This window comes from Ambystoma mexicanum, chromosome 2p (assembly GCF_040938575.1).
Source record: "Ambystoma mexicanum isolate Mex_15411 chromosome 2p, UKY_AmexF1_1, whole genome shotgun sequence".
NCBI lineage: Eukaryota > Metazoa > Chordata > Amphibia > Caudata > Ambystomatidae > Ambystoma > Ambystoma mexicanum.
The window spans coordinates 1,328,553,460-1,328,578,937 of NC_090923.1; the positions used below are offsets into that span (position 1 = coordinate 1,328,553,460).

At 46.7% G+C, this 25,478-nt stretch overlaps 1 protein-coding gene across 4 annotated transcripts in view; it reads left to right on the forward strand.

Moving 5' to 3' along the window:
- The window catches only part of LOC138567460 (voltage-dependent T-type calcium channel subunit alpha-1H-like), a 1,148,189-nt gene that overhangs the window by 470,979 nt on the left and 651,732 nt on the right, over positions 1 to 25,478 (forward strand). For all 4 annotated transcript variants that reach the window (XM_069645666.1, XM_069645668.1, XM_069645670.1 and 1 more), the window contains exon 6: positions 10,505 to 10,597. In XM_069645666.1, coding sequence (XP_069501767.1) covers positions 10,505 to 10,597 — 93 coding nt within the window. The remainder of the gene's footprint in view (positions 1 to 10,504; positions 10,598 to 25,478) is intronic.

Genomic DNA, 25,478 nt, shown 5'->3' on the forward strand with positions numbered 1-25,478 from the left:
CAAACCCCCAAACACATGCACCTGCTGTTTTAGGAAACGTTCAGTACAGTGCACTGAAATAGCAAGTTTCAACTGCTTCCTAGACTTTCACTTTAAAATGAAACAATTCTGGAACAGATTCATTTTAAAATAAAAGTACAGGAACAGTAAAACGTAATTTAAAAAAGTATAGGAGCAGCGCTCCCAACCGATCCCGCTCACTTCAACCACTGGTCCAGCCTAAAAATCGACTGCGGTACGGCTTTAATTAATAAATTCAAAGAAGACAGCCAATGTTTCTCTTTTAGCTGGGGGGACTGAGTCCACCCTCTGAATAAAGTGGGGGGACTATGTCCCCCCAGCGTGTACCCTCGACTTGAGCCCTGTCAGGGGCTAAGCTAATGTCAGGACTGGCGCGATTCGGGGCTAGCTAAAGCCTTTTGCTTGTAGTCCCTGAGCTTCTATCCGGGGCTACAAGCAAAAGACCTGGGGCTACAGCCCACTCAGCCCCCCCCCCCAGCAACGCCTCTGTTGTCAGGTCTAGTATAATATTCGCTTGTTTTGTTCCTCCCCTACCTTTCTGCACCCCTCTCCATCACCTCTTGCTTTTCTCCGGCTCTACCAGAAATGTCTTCAGACCTAGGACGGTAGTCGCCTGTCTGTTTCCATTTCCTTCCCTCTCCCTTCCTTATTTATGTCTTAGTTCTTGCACTATCTGAAATGTCGTCAGGTCAAGTACGATAGTTAATTTCACATCCTTACTGTTCATGGCCTGTAAGAATGTCATTGTATTTTCCCTTGTTCCCTCCCTTGCCTTGAAGTGCTTTGAAACACATTGTGTATACGCGCTATATAAATAAACTATCATGTCATATCATGCCTGTGGCTGTTTGACTCCTCTCATTTGTTTCCAATATCACCCCAACCACTTTTAGGAAGCCCCAAGCATGAATAAGATCACCAACCCTCAAATATCCCTGTGGCACAATAGCCTCAAGGTTGACCCCTAAAATGGTTGCAGGAACCCCAACTCCCACAAGGAATTTGTGGACAGCACTTTTTTTCTACCCAAATAGTGTATTATTAGGACCACTAAGGAAGGAGGGTCTGCTACAACCAGTCTGCCAAGAGGAGGCGGCCATAAAAATCCTAGAATCTGGAAAACACATGTGTACAGGAGAAAGTGTACTCACCATGACAAAAGAGCACACACGGGTGTTTGTGCAAAAAGTAAGTCATTTCCCATTAGATTGCAGTTACTAGTCGGCGCTGTCAAGCACAGAGCGGAACCATGGATCTCTGAGTGAGCTTACCACTCTGGAGGGGCACAGAGTGGGAAGCCAAGATGGCAGCCGGCCTTGATCAAGTCTTATGCATTGCTTTTGTGAATGTAGAGGTGGGGCAGTCAAAGCAGCCTGCAAACCCACACCTTAAAGTGGATAGGCACAGGCGGTCCCCCGTGCAAGGGCCAGGCCAATATACAGCCCACACGCATTGTGAGATGAGTTAGGGTGTTCTGTGGAGGGGCTAGAGAGCTCTGACAAGGGTTGAATGTGCCCACTGGAAGCTCAGGTGGAACAGGAAGGGAGTAAGTAGCAAGCGGTGGTCAGAAGGAGAGACAGAACTGAGGTGGAAGACATGGTGGAGATGCTAAGAAGGAACAGCAGAAGGAGTGAGGTGGCTTAGGAAAGAGTTAACGAGAAGAAGCAAGGTCAAATGCAGAGGTGTCTTGAGTAGATAAAAGGAGGAGCGTGGTGGAGTACAGTGAGAAGGTGGGTCGAGAATATATCGGGAGGAATAGATTGAGGAGGCAATTGGAAGACATACCAGCAGGGGAAATGTGGAGTTCACTGAAGATGGTTTTAAAGCAGACATCTGCAGGAAGCAGATGAAGGGAATTAAGGGTGTTTGCGAATAATGGCGGTGTAGAGAACGAGAAAGTGGAGGAGAGGCGAGACAACAGAAAGCAGTTGGGGTGGTGTGAGGCAAACAAACAGACACGTGACACGCCTGTAAAGGGTAAAGGAAGGACAGAGGCACAAGCATGTGGTGAGCCACCAAGGAGGCACAGGAAGAGGCGAAGGAGGGAAACAAGTGTGAGGAGAGGGTGACAGGTATAGAACAGATCCCATGGAGAAACAGACTGTTGCGAGTCACTGAGGAGGTAGACAAGAGTGTGTGTTTGGAGCCAGAGCCCGGAACCTGAGACAGGGAAGGGAAGAAGTCAACCCAGCCATGCTTCCAGAGAAGGTCAGCTGGCCAGCCTCTGGTGGAAGCTGGGGGGCATAGCCTGGTGCCACCTAGCTTTACTTTTGCCATTATCCCAGCCTAGCGTGTGGTGCACATAGGCCCCTCAGACATAGGAAATGTGTCGAGGATGGGAAACAGAGGACCAAGATGACAGAAGGGAGCGCAGAGAAAGAAGTCTAGAGACACTTAAACCCTCAGATTTTGAGATACTAAACAGAAAATATTTTGGATACGGGATCCCACGGACCCGAGAAATGCAAAACCCAGACACTCTTCTTTGTTTGATCCAAGGCAAGAACCGCCTGTTGCAGAGTCCAGTTTTTCGTGAGTTGATCCACTTGTGCAATAAATCCTAACAAATGTTCCTGTTTTACCCAAACTGGTAATGGCCCAAAATGTCGCCCTCACAAATGAGACAGCCGAAATGTCTGGTCGCAGCGATCACATAGATACCCCACACTTTTCTCTTGCGCTCCATTGCTCTGATTCAGGTTTGCGAGCGCTCATTCTGATGACCAGTGTCTTCCAGTTCAATCCCGTAGATCACTCTACAGCTGGTAGTTATGACCAATGTTACCTGCTCGATGTGCTTTACACACCTCGATTGTCGCGCCTTTTTTTCTCCACAATTCTCCTCCAAATACTGATGAATCAGAGAACCAGTATTTGGTGGTTGATTCGTGAATAGCAAGCCAGGAATGCTGTCCCAAATCCATCCACTGCTAGGCTTTGACCGCCTAAGGTCTAGGGACTAAGATTTCCACGTGACTCACTTTATTGCCTAATGGTTCAATAGCGCATTAAGATTAAGGCACTCTCCACTGGGCAGCTGCCATGCTCATAAACAGAGACCTTGATTATTAAAATGTATAGACCTGTTTCTCAAGTCCCACTGGAGTTTAGGACGGCTTCACAGCAGGCCCAGTTTCACGCAGGCCACCATTTTATGGAAGTCTCTGCAGTTCATGTGGGGGGGGGGTGGCAACTCATTTTATTTTCATAAAAACATTAAAAAGATGTGTTCAGCCCTTTTCGTGCTCTAGTGTTTTGATGAGCCAATCTACGCCTCCGTTTTTTCCAGCTCCCAGAAGCCCTGCCCAGGGAAACAAATGTGCTATAGAAGCGTGCTTAACATATCATAACTTTGGGACAGAAGTTTATCTTTCAGCAGGAGTTTATAATAATTTTATTTATAATTGTTCATGTATAACGCACCGGTACCGGTAGTGGTTTCTAAGCGCGGGATCAGAGTCGAACCTGTGTTGTGCCGCTTTGTCTTGCTTCCAAGACCAACACGTTGCACCTGAGCTATCCTTCCTTATTGTGTCAGGCATAGGGGGTTGTGTTTGACAGAAAGGCATGTAATGGAAGTGTAATGAAGAGGTAGAGGTCTTGCATTGGGCGGAAGAGGTTTTGTTGGCTGATGTCTCAGGTGGCTAGTGTTGTGATAAGATGTAGGTGGTGCCTTGTGCTGAGTGGGAGGTGTCGTCTTTGGCAATAGGTGTCCTTTCTGAGTGGATCTTTTGTGTTAGGCTGTGGGGTTATGCTGTTGTTAAGGTTTTGCGTTGGAAAGGATGTATATTGTAGGTCTGGAAGTGTGGTTTATGCTGGAAGTAAGGTGTTGGACTGCTGGGGTTGTGCTGCACTAGGTGCAGTGTGTCAGTTAACCTTTTGGTAGAGGAAGAAACACAATTCCAACCCGGAAAAAGTGCAGGTTAGTATACGCTTTGGGAAGTCAAATCACTTCCATGCTTAAGGTTTCCGGAAGAACCTAATTTCATGACAAAAACGTTGTCAAATTAATTTGTTAGCTAATAAGAAACAAGCAGAATTCTCCTGCCGCTGTTTCTGCAACCCAGGATCCAAAATGGATGACAAAGTGCACATCTAGCCACAGGGGGTGGAAGGAGGCACCACCAGCAAGTTTGAGAATACATCTGAGGCACCAAAACTGGAAGTCACATTTGAAACTCTGTGACTTCCCGAGTACTATATAGAGAGGCCATGCCCCCCTGCCAACTAAAGCTGCTTCCCGCACCCGCAGGGCCAAAGCCCACAGGACCAAGGTGCAGGAGTTTCACTCTCGCAAGGGAGTGTTTTCCCCCTGGAAGTTCACTGTTGCTGTTCTGTGAGAGGCCACGCCCCCCTGCCAACTAAAGCTGCTTCCCGCCCCAGCAAGGGCCAAAGCCCGTGGGACCAAGGGCGCAGGAAGTTTCACTCTCATGGGGGAGTGCTTTTTTTCTCTGGAAGGACACCGTTGCTGTGCTGTGAGAGGCCACGCCCCCTGCCAACTAACGGTGCTTCCCACAACCGCAGGGCTGAAGCCCGCGGGAAAAAGAGCGCAGGAGTTTCACTCTTGCGTGGTAGTTCCCCAAGCGCGGGTGCATCGCCCAATCTCCCTGGACAAGTGCCTGCATCTGAAAGTTGAAAGCCCAAGCCTAGGCTCATGAGAGGTGAGAGCCAGCCTAGACCAGGATTGAGTAATTTATGATTGACTGTCCGCAAAGCCTGATCTACTGGATTATCCCCAGTAGAGGTGTCAGCGTCTTCATCCTCCTCTACGTTCCCCCCACTTCTTCTCTGCCCACAGTTTGACTCTCAGTCTGCCACTAAAACTTACCCAGAATCAAAGTCCCAGCACAAGGTACTTGTAGTGAGGAGATGACAGGGGTTGCACTCAGCGACACAGGGCAGAGATTGTGTGTCTGGTACTGTCTCTGGTATTTCCCTTGCTCAAGGGGGAAAACATGGGAGAGACCAGAAACCCCAGTAACCCCTACAACTCTACGTGGGCGGCCACTTCCCTGATTCAAGAGATCCACCAATTCCTGGGGTATGGACAAGAGTTCCCAGGAGGGGAAAAAACAGCACCAGATGGGGTAGGGACATTCAGCAACCTGGGGGGGTTGCCTGTTGAGGTGCCTAAAGTAAGTTTGACAATTACAACTCGAGAAGACACTGCCAGTAATAACTCTATGAAGGGGAAAACCTCATGCATGACCACTGCTAACCTGGCCCCAATGGTTCCCATAGTGCCCACTCAGTATCCTCTACCTGGTCCAGCAAGTCCTGGGACAGAGGGCCTTCTAATACCAGTGGAGGTCATTGTTTCCCCAGCTTTACGAGCCGGTTGCTCTCCTCATGGAACATGGGGGGGCGGGAGGGGCATGGTACCCAAGTCTGCTCCTGTGAACATGTATCTGGCCCCTGATCCCATGTTTGGTACTGGGTCCACTACAGTCCATACTTTATCTAGTCTCGGACCATGCCCCGCGCAACTGATGGACCCAATGCACACAGACTCACGAAGAAACAGAAAATAAGCCCACTCCTAGCACCACTTGCAGTACCTGGAGTGAGGCTTTGTTGGCAATGTGTTCGGGACCAGTTCCTTTTGTCACTTAACTCCACTTACGGCTACGAAACCCTTCAATCAACCATGAAACCATGGCACCCAATCCATCTCTGAATTGTCTACCCAGGAAGCCCACACTGTTCAGGGATGTAACTGCAACCAAGTGCTTGCCGAGTTGGTAGCTGTTAAAAATGTGCTGCAAGTCTTGATATAGGCACTTGGGAGGGCAGGTGGGGGCCTCCAGGGGGTTCTCCCTGTTGTTCCACTTGTTGCTACGAGGCCCTATATTTCGCCCCTGGAACACACTCCTGAGTTGGATTCATTTGCCCCAGTGTCCTTGGAACAGAATATTTTCTGCCACAACCCTCATTTGGAGAGTCCCTCCTTGGAAATTGCACCTTGTGAGCTTAATGGCCCTCATAACATAATGGAACCCCAGGACGAGCAGTTACTGCAGCACAGCATGACCAAGGAGTCTAGCAAGACTCACAATTCCCATGTAAAGTCTCCCAAATTGGCAGATCGAGATCCAAGTCCAATGGAAACCCATTGTTGGAAGGAAAAGGGAACTGCAACATGTAGACCTCGCCACCAGAGGGAGTATGACCAAGAGCTATGCCCAAGGGGGGGTCAAATAATGCCACAATATTTCTTAATGGGGTTCCCAAACTGGCAGCGAACAGCCAAGAACCAAGGGATGCCCTCCTAAATGAATGCTTGCATTGGCTCCGTACAGTTATTGGCTCTGTTTTTGTGTCTAGGGAAGCCATCGTGGGATGTTTTAGAATGTCCAATGAGGGTAACACCTCATATGACTCTGTAAAACTAGAATTCCAGGATCATAGAATGGCCAAGGGAGTCCTGGGAGGTTTCAGGTGTATCGGTCGGATGTCTAAGTCTGGGATCTCAGTTATCCCGAAACCTTTTCCAAATCGGGTTGGCCAAGTTGGAAGTATTCCAACAAATCATCTTCTGTCTGGAGTGAATCTCACTCCCTTGAGGCCAAGGCCGATCAGGAACCAACGTGATTAGGCCAACAGAGTCTGTGGTGTCCTGACCAGGGATGAACTGGGCTCTGATTAATTATTAATGGAAATTGTTTTGATGTTATGCATTGTGGACATTTTGCAAATGTTTTGCCAGGATGTACTTTGATGACCAAATAAAGTTGTTTGATGATAATATATATATACAGTTTGCTGGCATTTTCAGGAACAAAAAACGTTTAAAAATTGATTAACCGAGTCGCTGGCTGGTGGCTAGTTGTGGCTGCATATCCTATGTGCCGCATAAGGCTAAAAATTAAATATTTTGATATTTGGGTGGTCTTATTCTAGAGAGGCTGGCTGGATATACACGTGTTTTGTTTGGGTGAAAGGTGGTGTATTTGACATCAGGTGATATGTGCAGTGCCGGATTAGAGTGAGTTTGGCGTACGGAATCCACAGGTCAGGCACACCACTAGCTCTGGCAATGCAGTCTGTTACACATTGCACTTCTAATGGACCTTATTCCAGTGACTGGACTTGATAGCCAGAATCTGCACTTTAAGACAGGGTGACCAGATTTTGAAAATAAAAAAAACGGGACCGGCCACTGACATAGAAGTAGGACTACCGCTTCAGCAGTGAAACTGTAGTCTTGCTTCTATGTCGGTGGCCTGTCCCGTGTCATGTTGCAGGGCCCGGGGTCCCGAGGCTATTTTAAGTTTTAAAAACTCATCCGGGATTTGGGGATCGAGTGGACACCATCCCGGTTTTTGGCAAACTGGTGGAAAAATCATGATATCTGGAAAAAAATATAGGATGGTATACCCCCGATCCCCAAATCCCAGGATGGGGTTTTTAAACTTTAAAAGTCTTGGGATCGCGGGATGGAGGTGCACATACCCGACAGTCCCGTAAAACTGGGACGTCTGGTCACCCTACTGTAACATGCTAGCCTCTTTTCTAAGAATGACAATGACTGTGCCACTTAGAGCAAATTGTGTGGGTGTTTAGAATTCTTTTTTTATTGGAGTGGATGTTCGCCCATGTAACTGCGTCCACGTCGTAATGGCATGAATTAACATCTGGTGTGTTTATGGCTGCCAACAGCGCCATCCTTATATTCTCTGCCCTTAATATCTTTTATTTGCATTTCATAATATCTCACCACAAATGGCATATTGCACTCTGGGAGCACTGCCAACACATAGTCCCTCCATCAGAATCCCTTTCCTAAACGTGCCTTTTCACCCCGGGTGACGAATATTGATGGCCTGGATGTGACTGCTGGCTGGCAGCGGCTGGCATGCTTGGAAGCGCGAAGGAGGGCAGCGCACTGTGCAGAAGCCCCGCCGCGCCTGCGTAATTTACCACAGTCACGGCGAGCTTCCCAGAACATGGCGTCCGCCTGGCGCCGGCCCAGATGGAACGCGCAACATGTCTGCGCGCGGATTAACTCTGTGTCTTTTGATTAATCAGAATAAACACTTGGGGATTCTCCGCGATTACCGCTCCCGACTCCAGGTGTTGTTACAAGATGTTATTTTGGATGCCTCGTTTTATCCCCGATGTTGTGAGGGATGATGCAATTGAACCAGGAAAGGCTGCCCGGCTGGGCAGAACCTCTCCCAAGAGAAAGCCTTTTCTGTCAGGTGTAATATTTTATTTTATGAAAACGGAAGATAGCAATAAGGAGACGGAATGGCTTTATATTGTAAGCAGCGTACTTGTCTCTGTAGGAATCTAACGGGCGAACAAGTAAATGCTGTAAATCTAGCCAAGGTCTGCGGAAATTGCAAGGGGGGAAATAAAGCGTGTAGTGACAGAGCCCAGGGCCACACAAGCCTTAAGGTGAATTGCAACAACTTGTTGCACTAGTGAAAACATGCGTATAGACGACTAAACAATTTTATTTATTTTTTTGCATTTATAAAGCACTCACACAGACCCGGGGGTATCGAGGCGCTGTTACAGAATTTTTTGGTTGTTGTCTTAGTTGCATATTTATAACGCGCTTAAATACCCAGAGGTTTTCTAAGCGCGGACCCGGGGATCGAATCTGTGTGGCATCGTGTCGTCTTGCTTCCAAGGCGAGCACATTGCCACTGAGCTATCCTACCGGGACATGTCACCTGAGACAGTGAGCAACCCAACGCCAGTGTTGTATACCCGTATAACACCCTTACATTCCAGCTGTTATGAATTTTGCCTCATTGCATTTTTCTGACTCCAGGAAATTGGGTAATATGTGTGTTAATATATTGTATTGCATATTTTAACTGCAGTGGGTTGAATGCATTGTGCTATGCACTTTGACAGAAATGTATATTTTTTTAATCACGACCATCCAGCCAAACAGTACATGCTATTAACGACCTATTTCTCCTCTCAGCTGCTTCACATTGACAGTATGTTTGATGCCCAAAAGGTCTAGGACATGCCTTCTTTTCTGCAACTCCGAGGCAAGATCCAACTTCATGGGTACAGATGCACCCAGGCTATCCCAGAATATGCGCGTTCCCCTTCCGCGTCACTCCATCCGCGTTCCCTGCCCTCTGATCTTCTCCCTACTCCTCTTCCTCAGCAGTGCCCGGTCTGGACACCCTGCACCGCGCTCTGCGGTGTGGTGAATAATGTGACAATGTCAAGGCAAGCCCTGCACTCTGGGACCACTATTGTGGTGATTTGCTGGTGCGGTATAAACACCTTGTAAGACATCATCGCGCAACATAACCGGATATAAAACCCAACAGGTTGCTGTTGCTTCTCTTGTGCAGAATAGATGTCATGTTATGTATTTATTTATGTATTACATTTGTCGAACTCACTAAGCCCGTGAGCATCGAAGCACTAGTTGCAGGACAGGTTACAAGGCAAGTGTCAGGCGGAGGACCCTGCGCGGGGGGCCGGAGGGGGGGTCGCCTAGGTAAAGAGTCAGGTTTTCAGATGTTTACGGAAAGACCAGAGAGACTGCCCAGATCTCAAGGTCAGTGGTAGTGCATTCCAAAGTTTCATTGCATGCTCACAGTTAAGACCTCGCTGACATTTTATATGCAAAGAATTTAGTGTGTTTCTGTAAAATGATGAACATTTGAACCTATGCCATGGACTGTTGACGTGTCATGGCGCACTTGGAAGAGGCTCCGCCCATAAAATGGGTATCTGCTCCAGGGTCTGACGTTTTTGTGTTCTTGAAATGGCATCATCTCTGGATCTCTGATTGCATCCTTACACACTGAATGCCCTTGTGCTTGATTACAGACTGTTATCAAATGGTTATGTCTCCACAGGTTCGGCCAAATGAGGTCAAATGTGATTCTAGATCCTCGTGAGTGGGCACTGTGCCACAGAACAGGGCATTTGTTACTGTTCGTATTGCACAGAAGGGAACTCCGCTTTCTGGCAAACGCTGTATTTGTGTGGCCTGACTTAGCTGGAAAGGGCTTTGCCTATCGCAGGGTTGTCCAACTTCAGGCCTCGAGGGCCAGAAACATGTTGGGATTTCAGGATACACCTCATTAATATTCTTGAGACAAATTTGCATACACTGGTTCTAAACGTATGCCACATTTTTCTCTCATGAATATTAATGAGGGATATCCTGAAAACTCCTCAGGATTCGGCCCTTCAAGGCCTGGAGTTGGACAACCCTGGACTAGAGGAAGGGAAGGCCAATGCAATCTTCCAGCAGCCCATGAGTTCAGAGTCCTGAACTCCAGGTGCCACAGTTTAGGGGTTCCACAAAGATCATGTGCATGAGTGATTTGTTGGTATTACCACGGGGGTCTCGAGTATCAATGCATGTAACTCCTGTTGATGAAAATATAAGTGTGTCTGGACATTATCAGAGATAGTAGAAGTCAGCCGAAGTATCGAAACCACATTATCTTCGTTTTCTAAACAATTTTTTTTCTTCTTTCTTCTTTTTGTCTAGGTCATAACCCTGGAAGGCTGGGTTGACATCATGTATTATGTTATGGATGCCCACTCTTTTTACAATTTTATATATTTTATATTACTTATAATCGTAAGTATCATTCTCATTTACTTATTTTTGAACTTGTTAGACGCAATCAACTGTAGAAAATTGCCAAAATGTAAAAGTGCTAAGCCGACACCTTCCTTGGCCTTTTAGCTATGAGTCGTGCAGTGCATGCTGGGTACACCGTTTGCACCATCAGTTCACTTGTGGCTTTTGTTTTGTAAAGCGATATTTCTTGGTAGGCATCGCCTCCAGAACGCGAGTGACCCCAGATGCCTGGCTCTGCAGCGAGGGTCTTGCGCTAGACTGGGATCTCTGTGGACACCTACATTTACTCCACATCCGAGTAACACACCTTGAAACCACTCTGATCTGGTAGATCCCCTAGCGGAATCCTATTTGTAGCGATTTACCCCTGGTGGATCTGACAGCAGCCCTGAAAAGGGAAGGCTGTGCTGGGTGGGGCTCAGCGGGCGGGGGTATATACAGTTCTGTGAATGCAGCCCTCCCATAAGAGGGAGCCCTGGACTCTGGCATCACAGCTAGGCAGGAACCCACAAAAATCTGTAGCGTCTGTCTCATATAATCAGCCGATATCTCCACCAATGGCAAATGCTCTCTGAGGCAGGAAGCACATGTTATTGAACCTGTTGCTTATTGGACATTAGCCAACTCTTGCTCCCTACCAGCAGATGGCACTGCTGAGTGAGAACTCAGATGCATTAGGTTGAGTTGCCATTTAAGGATACGTCACGGATTGAAGGAGTTTAGAATTTCCCTATAACAATGAATGGGTTGCTGATCATTCTCTTCATAATACATTCCTAGATAAGCGCCGCCATCTATAAAAACATTAATCAAGGTAGTCTATATGTTACTGCATATTAGAAACAAGCAAGCTCATTGGCCCTCGCTGGGTCGTTATCCGCACGACAAAGACGACAAAGCCATACCTGCTGTTGCAACTCCCTCACCGTTTGTTCCCATTCTCTGTCTGACCGCCATGGAAAGGGAGAAGGGACTACGTGTGCGCTTCGCTCGGCTTGCGACGCTCACCCCAGCCTCTCCTCGGTTTCTATTGCTTAATCGTGATCTTGTTTCATATTATATATGTTAATGAAATAAGAATGAATGGAAAGTTGTGCTTCTTGTGCACAGATTGGGAGCATACAAGAAGAGAGTGAACAAACTTGCTCTGCCTAAACTCGAACCACCCACATTTTGTGTGGATTCAGTCCCCTGAACTTCCCAAATGTTTCCAGAGAATAATTTTGAAAGATTTGTGGTAAGTCTCAGTTGTAAAAGGAGAGCCCTTTTCAGCAGGGCGGTCTACTGCCATCCCCCACAGGGCCCAATAACACACCCTGCTGCCCCACTGTCGCCTGGCAGGTGTCCACCTGGCATTGGCATTGGATTTAGTGCTGTCATTTGATAAATGGTCTACCCCATTATTGGGGTGCATTTGGTTTTAGGGGGAGGCCATGGAGAGCCGTGTGAGGGTGACCCCAAAAAGTGACCCACCAAATGTGTTACCAAAACCTTTGGATCAGTGACTGACAAAATTCTGCTGGTCACATTTAGGAAAGTTTGCTCCCTCCTGGCAGAAGACATGATGAGGCAGGTGAAGGATACACTTTTGTGCTCCGAAAAACTTTTGTGAAAATATTAACACAATCGTACTTTTGCTATTTTTAGAGTACGTCACATTCTGCTTCCATTATGATTTGTGTAAACAGACAACTCCTGCCTTTAAAGTCCGATGAAACCCCTGCACACGATCATTAGGCGCAAACACTGTCCATGTTGTTTCCTGTAAATCAATCTAACAATATCAATGCATTTCAAGAAGATCAACCAACACTTTCAGTGAACTGTCCAGCTACCTTGATTACACACATGTGGGCATACTGCCTCCAGTGGACAGTATCATAACTATGCAAAGATAAAGGGTTGCCAGACCAAGGGCACGTGCACAGTCATGTATTGGGTTCCCGGCCTTACTGCCGCTGCATTCTACAGGTGACTCGCGCCCCAGCAGTGCTTGATTCATTGAACCTAGGGTGGCCAACTGTTTGATCGTATTTTGCGGGACACTTGCCCACAAGGTGGTGATGACGTCACAACGTCATTCACGTTTGGCCCGGCCCTTTTTTAATTTGCATTTTTTTAATGGCTCCTTTAGAGCCTGCAGGTCGAGCTGTAACGCTCTGACACCTGGCTTAATTGAAATGCAAATGGTTTGTCCTTGGGAGGTGATGGTCACGATGTTTAACTACAAACATGACCATCACGACCCCAGGAACAAACCATTAGCATTTGAATAAAGCCAGGTGTCGAGCGTTACAGCTCGACCTGCAGGCTCTAAAGGAGCCGGGGCTGCAGAGCCGCCGGGGAATGAAAGCAGGGGGCGGCAGCGCCGTGCTGTTTAAATGCCCACTTCAATTCCCAGAGTGGCTATGATGGATGCAGGTTGTCCTGACGAAAGTCGGGACAACCTGCGTCCCGCACAGCCACTCTGCAAACGGCGGGACAGAGTCCCTAATTGCGGGACAATCCCGCGAAAAGCGTGACAGTTGGCCACCCTAATTGAACCAAGTCGTTAAAGCACCAATGGTAAAGGCTACATGAGTAGAAGTGTACAGGAGTAGCACGAATGGACCTCCTTACGCGGTTGGTGATATCTGGGTGGTAGGTCGGCCCAGATACCACCCAACTCTATTACCGTTACTGCCACTTGGTCCAGTGGTATTACTGCCAGATTGCAAGTCGCGGTGGCGGTGTACATCCCCATTCTATTTAGTTCATAGGACTCGATGGGGCATTTTTTGCAGAATTACTGTGGTCGTAGTTCTGCCACAGTAATTCCTCTGAAATTTGGTTGAAATCTGGCAGATTTAGCAGCAGCTCATGGCTGGCGGCTAGTACTCCAACTTTTCGCAAAAACCTATAGTTGGGCAGTGCGGTAATGCAGCAGTATACTGCAATACTGCTGAATGTAACCACACTACCCAACTTTTAATGAGGCCCAATGTTCCTACTTTTCTTTATGTAGAAGCACAGCGTTGGTAGGGTTTAAACTCTGGTCGATGCTGGCTGCACAACTAGCCTTAATACTTTCCTCCGCTGGGCTTCTAAGGGATACCAGTTTTATGGTCAGATTCTAAGGAATGCATGCATTGGAATGGTGCAATCTACCGATCCCCAGCTCTGCCCTCGCTGCCTCAGCTGCCTACAACAGTTTGTCACCTCCTGCATCTTTCTGAAGAACGGTGGTCAATCCCTATGGAAATGTATGCACTATACGAGGGATCTCTTTCAGTGACCTCACGCATGAGGTACAGTAGCTCGTAGCTTCGGCCTCACATGTAATCAAGTCCAAGTGCTGTATATGGTACCTGAGCCAACTCTGGAACTCAGGAACACAGCACCGCCTCCTTCTGAGTCACATTTCGTGGGGCATCGCACTCTGCCGTGTATGAATCACAGCATTCCCCCCGCTTTGCCATCTCGCATATCACCCTGTGTTCCACCATAGTGGGGGAAGGAACCATATCACCCTGTGATCCACCATAGTGGGGGAAGGAACCATATCACCCTGTGTTCCACCATAGTGGGGGAAGGAACCATATCACCCTGTGATCCACCATAGTGGGGGAAGGAACCATATCACCCTGTGTTCCACCATAGTGGGGGAAGGAACCATATCACCCTTGTTTCCACCATAGTGGGGGAAGGAACCAGGATGTAGTGCTCAGAATCCTTTGCCTGTCCATTTATTCTTCTCATCCTGAAGCCTCCCACCCTTTTCTGAGTGCTTCAGAAGGTTCCATGTGTTAATATCCCCGCAAAAATATCCCCATACAAAAATATCGCCATATTTTTGCGGCAATATTAAACCATGGAACCTGCGGGGGACACCCCTCCAACCCCCATATTTTTTTTAATGGAGCGGGGGGGCACCCGCAACCCCCGGTCCCAATAACCCATAAATTATCTGAACTAATAATATTGCCTATGGACTTAACCCACAACCATATATATGGCGATATTATTGGTGGGGATAATATTAACTGATACCCTTGAGAAGACATGTTGTACTTCCTGAATGACCTTTATCATCTCCTCCTCAGTTACCACTTCACCACAGGTGTTACTTATACTAGTTCATGAGCGATAGGTGACCAGTGATACTCATACTTCTGACCTCTGTTCCAAAATCCCCACCTAGCTCCGAAAGCAATTTGTCTCTCTTACGTCTCTTAGAAAGAATATCCTTTTTGAACCAAGGGCTGCAATGTCCGACCTGCTGGCAGATGTAGGAGTGGCGTGCGGGCATTTGTCTTGGCTAGCTTGGTAGAAGCAGGAAATGGTTTCCTAGTGGGAGTATGCGGGCACAATTAGTGCGCACATGTAAGCATACATAGGAGAGACACAAGACAAGCTTTAGTCTAAAAGCAATCTGAGGTTTTCAGGCTGACAGGGAAATATGCAGACTAAATTGGTCTGGTGGTCCATATGTGCAGAAAATGGATATCTAAATATGCAAGTTAGAAGAAAAAGAACAGCAACCTGCCAAAACCCTTCATGGTTTCTTCCATATCGTTTCTTTGGACCTTTGCTCCGTGGAGGGTACCCTCGGGCTGATACTTTGAGTTCCACTGGTCATTACCAAGTGAGCTGGCCTCACTTGCACCAACTCTAGAAGTGTAGGTTGATTCCAGATTTGATTTGGTATATGAACCTGAATCTTTGGTTTTTGAAGACAATGATGATTATGGATAAGACATCTTCCACCTCAGGCTGCATAACCCCATCCTAGGACCTCTCTGATGAGTAAATTATATGGCAATGTACTGATCATGCCTGCTCGTAACTCTAGCTATCAAACAACTCACACATTCATCTCCTGCTCCTGAGAAAGAAATTCTGATTCAAACAAGATCTCCCTGAGAGGAGCTTGAGGACCTCATTCCAGTCCGGAAATTAGGGTGCCAGTAGCAGCATCCTGCACCCTTTCAGGACCACCAGACTACAAGTATGCCTGCGTGGGCCGTTGTTCCGGGCAGGTCTGAACTGCCGTGGGCACCGGCCCCTGCAGGCATGCTTTTCACAGAAGCACCGTCACCGTTAGCAATGGTATTGGTGCTTCCGTGTCCCAATTCCGTGATAAACAGGAGATTCAAGGTACACGCTGAGTTACTCATAGTGCCACTTTGCACCCCTGGTTGCAGGCCTCCATCACCATAAGTGCCTAAGAAGTAGTGGAAACGGCCAGCTACATTTGCTGCATCATGTTTTAAAAGCAGGTGAGATTCTATGGTGCAATAAGCAAGAAGGCCTATCAGAACTCCAGTGTGTGTTAACATGCTGGTCCCAAATAACAAATATACAATAAAGAGGAGCTGGAAATGTCCTCATTTATGTTATAAATCAGGAGCTAATGTGGAATTCCACCGGCAGCTTCAGGAATTTTAGACATGGGATGTTGTAGAAATAACCAACTTGGATAGAAAGTATTCCTCCCACCAGTGACCACTAATGGGCCATTCCATACATAATGGCCAGTACAGAAGGAAAGATCACTTGATCTCAAGTGATCATTCCATATTGGTGCTTACTCAATATAATGGTAGGACAGTAACAGGTACATGGCTGCCTTTTTTTACCACCACAACACCTTCCTGATCACACAGGCCCTTCTTGTGTGTCAAATTGGGGAACTTTGAAGTTCATTGCTACTGAGGCTGCCAGTAAAGTCTAGCCAGGACAAGATAGGGTGAACCTGTCCCTCCATTGAATAGTGAAATCAAGGTGGGGATGTCCAGAGAATATGCAAATAATCCCTCCTACATGTTCATAGTGGGTGTCTGGTAAAGCAGGGTGCCATTATTATTTGATGGGTCATTGAGTAAAGCCACGGGATAACAAATCCTGCCACAAAAAAACAAGAGTAACTGCTAAAGGGGAGGAGAATTCTCATTTTCAAGCATTTTGAGCAATTGTGGGCTAGGGTCTTCTATTGTCTTGAGGTTATTTCTGTAATTATGCCATGGCCTCATGAATTAACATGGAATACTGCAAGTTCGCATCCACGCACCTATGGGTCTATAGACATTTAGAAATGTCAAGGTACAATAAGCAAACAGGAATTTGCTGACTTGTATTTCATTGTGGAAATGATGACAGAGGCTTTACCGTGTATTCTTGAGTAGTGATACACGAATCTCCCCTCAAAATTACATGTGACTATTTGTGGCTCACGCTCTTCAAAACTCAGTGACCTGTTAACATTTCCAAGTCACTTGGGGATGGTCAAACTTCAATGGACTTCGCCCTAAGTCTTTTATGCCCAACCCCAGCTCTGTTATGACATAGAGTGCTCCCATGTTACCAGAGATATTTCTGTCAACCTTCCCCACTGTCCTCTTTTAGGGCACTGCGGATGATGCCATCCTTCACAGGATGTGTGGTCTTTGTTGAACCCCACAATGTTTCAGTTGAAACGCTGATAAGGTACAAGTGCCTCTTGCTGATCAACATCCAGCTGGAAGACCCCAAGGATATTGTCGATGAAAAAGGATCGGATCACTCATGACTCTAGTAGCTTGGTGAACACTTTGAAAGCAGCGACAGCACCAACCCAACAGCAACACGAGACACAAGATTCCAAGCTTCCCCCAGTCTTTATACCCACCAGGGCAAATGCGTTTCAATATAAGGGCTGGTCCCAACAGGTCAAGGTTGCACATTAAATTCATCCTGCTGGCAAAGAACAAAGCCTCATTATATCAGCCTATTTACACCAGCGGTGGTCTTTCAAGTAGGCACTTTTATCAGTAAGGTCACCCTGCTGTAAACTCAGTTAATCAAGGTGCCTGTGATCCTTAAAGGTTCCCCTATGCTTTTAGGCAAGTGAGAGCATTAGCAATGTGAGGACTTCCGCTCCCCTGTGATGCCTTTCTTAAGAAAGCAAGAGCCTAGATCCCACTTCCACAGACCATAAGGGAAACATTTCAAAAGCGAGATATGAGAAAGTGAGCATTCCAACAAGCTAGGCGAGAGGCTTTCATTGCAAAAACATGTGCGCTATGTCCTAATTGTCCACCTCACATGGCAAGAAACTCTGTTTAAACATGGCAGCTTACAGGGCATAAGCACTAAAATACTGCCATGCACGAGGAGCACATACCGTTTTCATTCCCAATTTTCCTCCACAGTCCCCTCCTATCACACCTTCACTCCAATCTCATTACAATAATCTCTAGAGGAAGAAACATCACATTACGCCAGATCATAACATGTTACATCTTCTTCAACATGACAGTAAAGCATTTGAATAGGTTATGACACTTCGGAATCAGTGTTACATAACTGATAGTGAATGATTGTGCCGACAACATTGACAGACAAGACAGCCACAAGATTATGACAATGACTAATAGCAGGATCTGTCCAATAGACACCCCCAAAGATCGCAGTTGCCCCTCGATCAACGTTCCGAAGGACCAGGACATCACCGGCTTAGTGTGCAGTAGGCTTACAGTATGCCAGATGTGAGTAATGACGTCAGAGATATTGCTTGCTTAATATGGTATAAAAGTGCATCACTCACTCTTTACAGCTGCACAGACGCCTCCCTGTGAGGTCAGCACCATCTCTAATGCCATAATGTTCTGAAGAATCATGGTTCGGAGTGCTACCTGTTCCCGATCCAGCAAAGACAAGGAGGAGGCTGTCACATTGGCAATATCCTCCACCAACAGTGAGAGCTGAGCTAACCGATTTCTATTTATTCTAATCCCTAACGTTTGTACAGATGACCCTGGCCTTTGACAAATTCTTCCCAGGAAAGCTTTGCTGAGGCGAGCGGGTGCGGCACAGGTAGAGGTGTGGGTACTGCAGGCAAAACATATCCCATATAGCAACTCCCTCCCCAATTGATGGGTAACCACAGGTATGCCTTATCTCCACTGATGAAATACGTACCAGGATAAGTAGCATATCCAGCCCGGGAAAATGTGAAATTATGGATGAAAGGCAAATGTAACATTATTAATTACCAGTCTAGTGTTAGTGGACAGGTAATATGTTATCTGCTGGTTCCCATAATCACGGACCCTTGGTTAGTATAACAATGGAGACCCACGGCTGGAGATGATAGGTGAAGGGCAGTAGATTTTCAGTGTACTAGGTTCAGCTCAGGGAAATTTGGAGGTGTGAAACGGGGACTGAACATCCCTATAGGGTTTTGGGCCCTGTGACTGGGAGACCAACTTGAGATCCAAACAATAATCCCCCATTGAAACGGGATTGGTACAATAGCGAATCATGATGACAAATTCTAGGGCAAGTGAGCATACATCAAGCAGTTGGTTAGGTTAAAGATACACACATTCAGCCATTAGAGGTGCAAATATGTGTTTTCAGTGTATACCCACGGCTGGGCTGCATGCCCGTCCATCTCGTGACGCATTGTTCAAAATGCTCCAGTAACCATAAAATGCATATATCACCATTCCAACATTTATACTTGCAGAGATATAGTACAACTTTGTGCCCCTGGTGCTATTTGTCAATGGTCCTTTTTGGACTTTGAGCCACATCCTCAGGACCATATTTTGTGGGTATCAGACAAAGTTCCTTTACTAGTTTGTTGAAGTAGATATAGAGTAGTTCTCAGGACCAGCACGCCAGTCAAAAATCCTTTGGTTCTGTAGCACAACAAGTCTCAACTGTCCAACGTTTCACCTCTGTCATCAAGTGTCCATCAGCAAAATCCATTGTTTACAGTTTTATGGTCGACAGAACCACCCCCCACTCAAAACTACAGGTACTGATAGTACCAGATGCACACAAATAACAGGGTTATGGTATTGAACAGCATGACCAATACATGATAGCATCAACGTCTATAACCTTCAGACACAGGGGACTTAACAGCAGTGACATCTGCTCTCTGCCATTGCACCACCTTCTCAGAGGTACTCATCATCACTGGGGAGGCAAATCCAGAGGTGAGTAACTCAGCCCGTTGCAACTTTGATCAGAGCTGCTGACTCTCGGATATCTTCCCACAGGATCACGGTGCATACCTCTGAACGGTTATGTGCTGAAGTCCCGCGGAATTGACCGCTGGAGATGGTATGCAAATAGTGGAAACTGGCTCAGTGTCATCCCTTCATGTGCCTCGGCTGCCTGTCATAAAAAAGATTTAGCACCTGCAGATCATGATTCGGTGCATAGGCATATTGTCTGATGGAGGCCCGTGCCCTTGCTCTCTAATACAGATCTCTCTGTTCCAGGAACCCTGGAAATGTCTGTCACTGGCACACACTTAGTGACACCACAGGCAGTGGAGTCAGTGGTGTTGGTGGTCATGGGGGAGCGGGAGCCAGTCCCCGGAAGATTGGTGGGCAATGAGGTGATGTCATAAGCTGGCGCTGTGACCTTGCAGCAATGTGCTACATGAATCCAGGCCGGGATGCTGGTGCCCTTCACTGCTTAGTTGGTGGTTAACATAACTTGAAAGGGACCACACCACCCCAGCTGAAATGAAGACTTTCTCTGATGGACTTTCACCAGGACCCAGTGTCCTGGGCATAGAAGGTGTCAGGGTCCTGTATTTGTTTCAGGCAGAGCTTTGCCAACCTGAGCATGAAGAGATCGAACAGTTCTAATTAACATGCTACGATATTTCATCAAGGTGTCATCCTCTAGCGATAGATTTTGCATGTGAGGAACAGACAGCTGGAGGTGAAGTTCCCATTTAGATGGAGCAATCCATAAGATTCTCGTGAGAAGACAACCTATGTTTGCGCTGGGAATTGTTTCTCATAGCAAGCAAACGAAAAGGGCAGAGCATGGAGCCATTTTAACCCAGTCTCCTTACCTACTTTAGACAGCCTATGGCATTTCGGCGTTCAACATGAGCACTGGAACGAGGATGATAAGCACAGTGGAATTGTTGTCTTATCCCTAACACTATACACACCTCCCTGATAACCAGACCCATAAAGTGGGTAACTCGGTCACTGTCTATACATAAGGGTAATCCAAACTGAGGTATAAATTCAGCTAATCATTTCTTGGCCACAGTGACTGCATCTGCTTCCCTAGAGGGATAGCCCTATACCGACCCAGAAATCACATCCACTATGACCAGAAAATGATATGACATGCACATGGGGAGCTGTATGATGTATATCTGCATGTGTAAAAATTGAGCCTCTGGTACAGGCATGTAGGGACTGCACTCCCAATGTTGTGGGTTAGGCATTTAATAACATTATTGCAATACTTCTGAGCCATAGTGGATAACCCAGGAGCCACCCAATCTCTTTGTGACTTTACAATCATGACATTTGTATCTGAATGGCCATTGCCATGAGATTCATGGACTAAGTAGGGGAGAAGTACCTTGCGTACCACCAGGCGGCCATCTGGTGAATGCCACAGGGAATTGCATCCTCTCACTTATGTTGCATCCAGGTCACATTTTCAGCATCAGGAGCTTCATTTTGGAGTATTGCCAGACTGGCCAAGGAAGGCTTAGGTGACCGAGGAACTAGAACACAAAGAAGACATTAATTAGGAGTCAGAGGACCTCTCAAGACCACTGAACGAGCTGCACTATCAGCCAAATCATTTCCATGGGCTGCAAATGACTGAGGATTTCCATGGGCTGCAAATGACTGAGGGGTCATGCCCTTTACATTTCATGATGGCTACTGGGAGTAACAATACCACTAATAATGCTGACACATACATTCCATTTAGGATTGGAGTACCAGTGGACGTTAAATATCCCTGCTGCTTCCACAACACTCTGAAGTTGTGGGCCACCTGCTGGGCATAGCTCGGTGTAGATGGTGGCTGATCTACCCTGTGCCAGAGTACACGCACAGGGGAGAGCCACGAGCTTGGCCACTGACTTAACCACAGGTAACCGGTATGTTTGCAGTGCAACATGTGAGGTTATACAGTGGTATTAAGCCTTGTGATCGGAAACCCTTCAAACGTGCCTGAGGATGGGGAGAAGAGTCTAGAAATCTGGGCTCATATTTCTGGAGTAAAGGATCTTCCAGAGCATGCATTGGGGTAGACTGATGATAAGTTGTCAGTTGAGAAGTGTCCGGACTAGACAATCTGTCGGGTATTTCACTAAGAATAGCTGGATTATACTTGCCCAAAATATCTTCAGGACTTTCCTTTAATGGGGGCTCCCCTTGAAGTATGGGATATAATCGTTTGTACCTAGACTTATGAGCTGGTACCTGCAGATTTAATTGCCCAGTTTTCAAAATGTTTACTTGCTTCCGGAGCTTCTCTTGAGTGTCTTTTAATGCCTGGGTCTTAGACTCAGCCTGCTTCTTCATGGCTTTGGTATGCCAGTCGAGATGAGCGTCCAATTGATGTTGGTGTACACGTCACCCTTCTTCTCTAGCACCTTATGCACAATCGTTATTCTGTCTAAATCAAATGTGCTTTCCTGGGGAAAGTGCCTAGGTGACTCATTCTTCGTATATTCAGCCCATTGATCCAGGTACTTGAATGCTTTTGGCAAGTAGTGAATAAATATGAAGTGTGCTGGGCTTCCTTTAGGAGGAAGTGGCACATCTCTACACTGCCCTGGAGCCATTCTCACAGGGATAAGACAAGGTATGGTTTATTACAGATCCAGGTCTGTTCCTAATTCTGTCTGCATCTAGACTCCATTGAGTCCTGTGTCTGGCGGTGTGGGTATGGCTCATTAGCTTAACCCACTCTGTTGTATCTATTCAGAGGCTCATGTATCACACCCAGTCTCCATTCCTCCCCCAGTATAAACATTTCAGAAGCACCCGTAAATGTTGATCTGATTCAGGTAACTGCGGGTTTTGCATCTTATATCCCCTGTTACACTACCCACAATGCAGAGCAGTATTCAGAAGACTTTCAGCATCACAAGAAACACAGCCTATTACAGCTCCCCTACTAGTTAGAGAAGAGTGAGAAATTAAAGTGAGATTGCAACCTGAGTTGCCCATTCTGGGTTTCCAGTGACGAGGTATAGGTTAAGACAAGACAATCATGGGGCTCTCATCCAAAATATTTTCTTTGCACTTATCCAGAAAACATTCACGCTAATCCTTGATCGGTCCTAAACTTCTCTGACCGATATCGCCGTCTCATGTTCTCTTTTGTCATTAGGGAGCATGGATGCGTTGTTTTTAGACATGCTGCGGCCAAACACATTCATTATTTCCTTATTCAGACAAATAGTCATGCAAGCAGGGTACTTCCCCTCCTGTATCCTCGAGTACTCACACCAGATTCCACGTTTTTCTATTTCGGTTTTCTAGATTCCAGAGACGAACATCAACCACCCATTTCAGACTCCACTATACAAGACATGACAGTACATTGACAGAATTACCTGTGTTCACCAATTCACAATTTTCTGGTCGGCTCTTTCTTCTGCACATGCTCTAGACTCCCTCCTTGTGCCCCCAGGCGCTCCAGCCAGTTCACCCCTCTGATGAAGCCGTCTCTCTTGGGCCTACGGGATCACTGAGAAGTGGTGGCCAGCGGCTCCTGGCCCTGACCACAGAGCAGTGGGGATCTGAGTCACGCAAAAAAGGATCCCTCAGGACTCTAGTGGCTTGGTGAACACTTTATTAGTAGAAATCAGTGACAGCACAAATCCAACAGCAGCACGAGACACAAAGTTCTGAGCTTCCCCTTCCCTCCGAGCCCCCCAGTTTTATACCCACCAGCGCACATGCTTTCCACCAATTTACGGGGTGGTCCCATCAGGTCAGGAATGCACACTAAATTCATCCTGCTAGCAAAGAACAAAGTGATATTATATCAGCCGTGGACACCAGCTCCACTCTTTCATGTGCGCCAATGTTATCAGTAAGGTCCCCCTGTCGTAACTCAGTTAGTCAAAGTGTAAACACTGCTTAAAGATTCCCATATGCTTTGAGGGAAGCGAGAGCATTTGTAATATGACGACTTCCGCTCCCAGTGCCTAGATCCCACTTGCACAAGCCAAAAGGGAAGCACGTCAGAAGCGAGAGATGGGAAAGCGATTATTCCAACAAGCTCTGCCAAGGCTTTCATTGCAAAGACATGCATAGTAGGTCCTACAATGTCCATCTCACATAAGCAAGAAACACTGTTGAAACAGGTCAGGTTACAGGGCCTAGGCGCTATAGTACTGCAGTGCCAGGCATGAGGAGTACATAGCAATTTGATTTCCCAATTTTCCTCCACAATATGAAATCAGATAAACTAACATGGCCACATCACATGCCTCATGTATGATACCCAGCACATTCTTGGACTTGGCAGAGAAATGTATTGTGTACTTCCTTCATTTTGATTTCATTTTAATGTGTACTGCTTTCAGTGAAATCACACCTCCACTTACGGGGGGTAAGTGTACCCTTAGAAAAGAGAAACTGTGTAAAGCTTTCAAACAGAGGAACTGGGACAATAAAACACACATAATGAAGTGACTCCTGACTGTCAGTACCATGGTCATGCCTTCACTATCTCCATTATGGTCAGGCACATCTGATGCTCACATTATTTGCTGTTGGACCAACTGCATGGTCATGTGTACTGCCAGGGGTGTCTCCTCCACAAAGAGAAGTGTTTACCTTGAGTGACCCCTCACTCTGTGGATGTCTATGAAGACCTGATTTTCGCAAGCTCTCATTTATGATATCCTGAACCTGCCCGCTGAACTTTACCAGGAAGGATTCCTGTAGGTTTTGATGAAAGTTTAAGTGGCTTGTTTCTGTTGGTACTGAACCTGTTCTTTGATGCCCCAGTCTCATAGCCAGTAAGTGTGAACAAGTTAAGCAAAGGGTAACATTAGTATTATTATTATTATTGAAATGTGTTGTATTATTAGTAGTAGTATCATTAATATCATTATTATTGTTTAATTGATATTAACAATATTCATAATAATAATTATTAAAATAATGACTATAGAACTTCTTGATCCATTCTAGCTTCTAAGCACTGTAATAACAGGTGTTATAATTACCCCAGAAAGGGTACGGAATGTATCGACATCGATTTCTAAGTTGGCTCTGCCCTGGGATTGGAACACTGAACGCGGGGCTTGCCCATTGTAAGAGGTGAGCACTTACCTCGTGAACTATCCAACCTGACAATGATGTAAACATAGCCACATTTAAGTCCTATAGGAATAAACGTGTGGAAGTTATTTCACAGTTCATAAAAGGGCCAAGGCAAGAAGCAGCAGAGTGCGTCGGTTAGTGGGATCTGATTCTTCAGAGAGGGTGGGGTGTCCAGGTCTAAGCATCTAGGGACCATGTGCTGTGCCGCAATCCCTCTGTCTGCACAATGTGGGACCTCTACATGTGATGGCCAGTGTTAGCGTAGCATGAGCTGCATTGCCTGTCAGTGCATGCTTCAGGGGGGTCGCCTGAAGAGCAGTGCATGCCAGAGAGAGGGTTCAGGGCACGACAACAGGTGTGCAGTCCAAGAGGCACTAAGGTATACTGCATGGCCACAAAGACAGAAAAGGCAGCGGGTGCTACACCTGCCCCTCACTCTTTTACACACAATATCTGAGCTCTCTCTCTTTCTCTCTCACTCTCTTTCTGTCTCTCTGTGTCTCTCCCTCGCTTTCTCTGTCTATCTCTCTGTCTCTCTCCCTCACTCTCTCTGTCTCTGTCTCTCTCTCTCACCCTCGCTCTCTCTCTGTCGCTCCCTCGCTCTCAATTGCTCTCTCGCTCTCTCTCTCACTCTCTCCCCCCTCTCTCCTTCTCTCTCTCTCCCTTGATCTCTCTCTCTCTCTCTCTCCCTCGCTCTCTTTCTGTCCCTCTGTCTCTCTTCCTCAATCTCTTTGTCTCTCTCTGTCTCTCTCCCTCCCTGTCTCTCTCTCCCCCTCACTCTCGCTGTC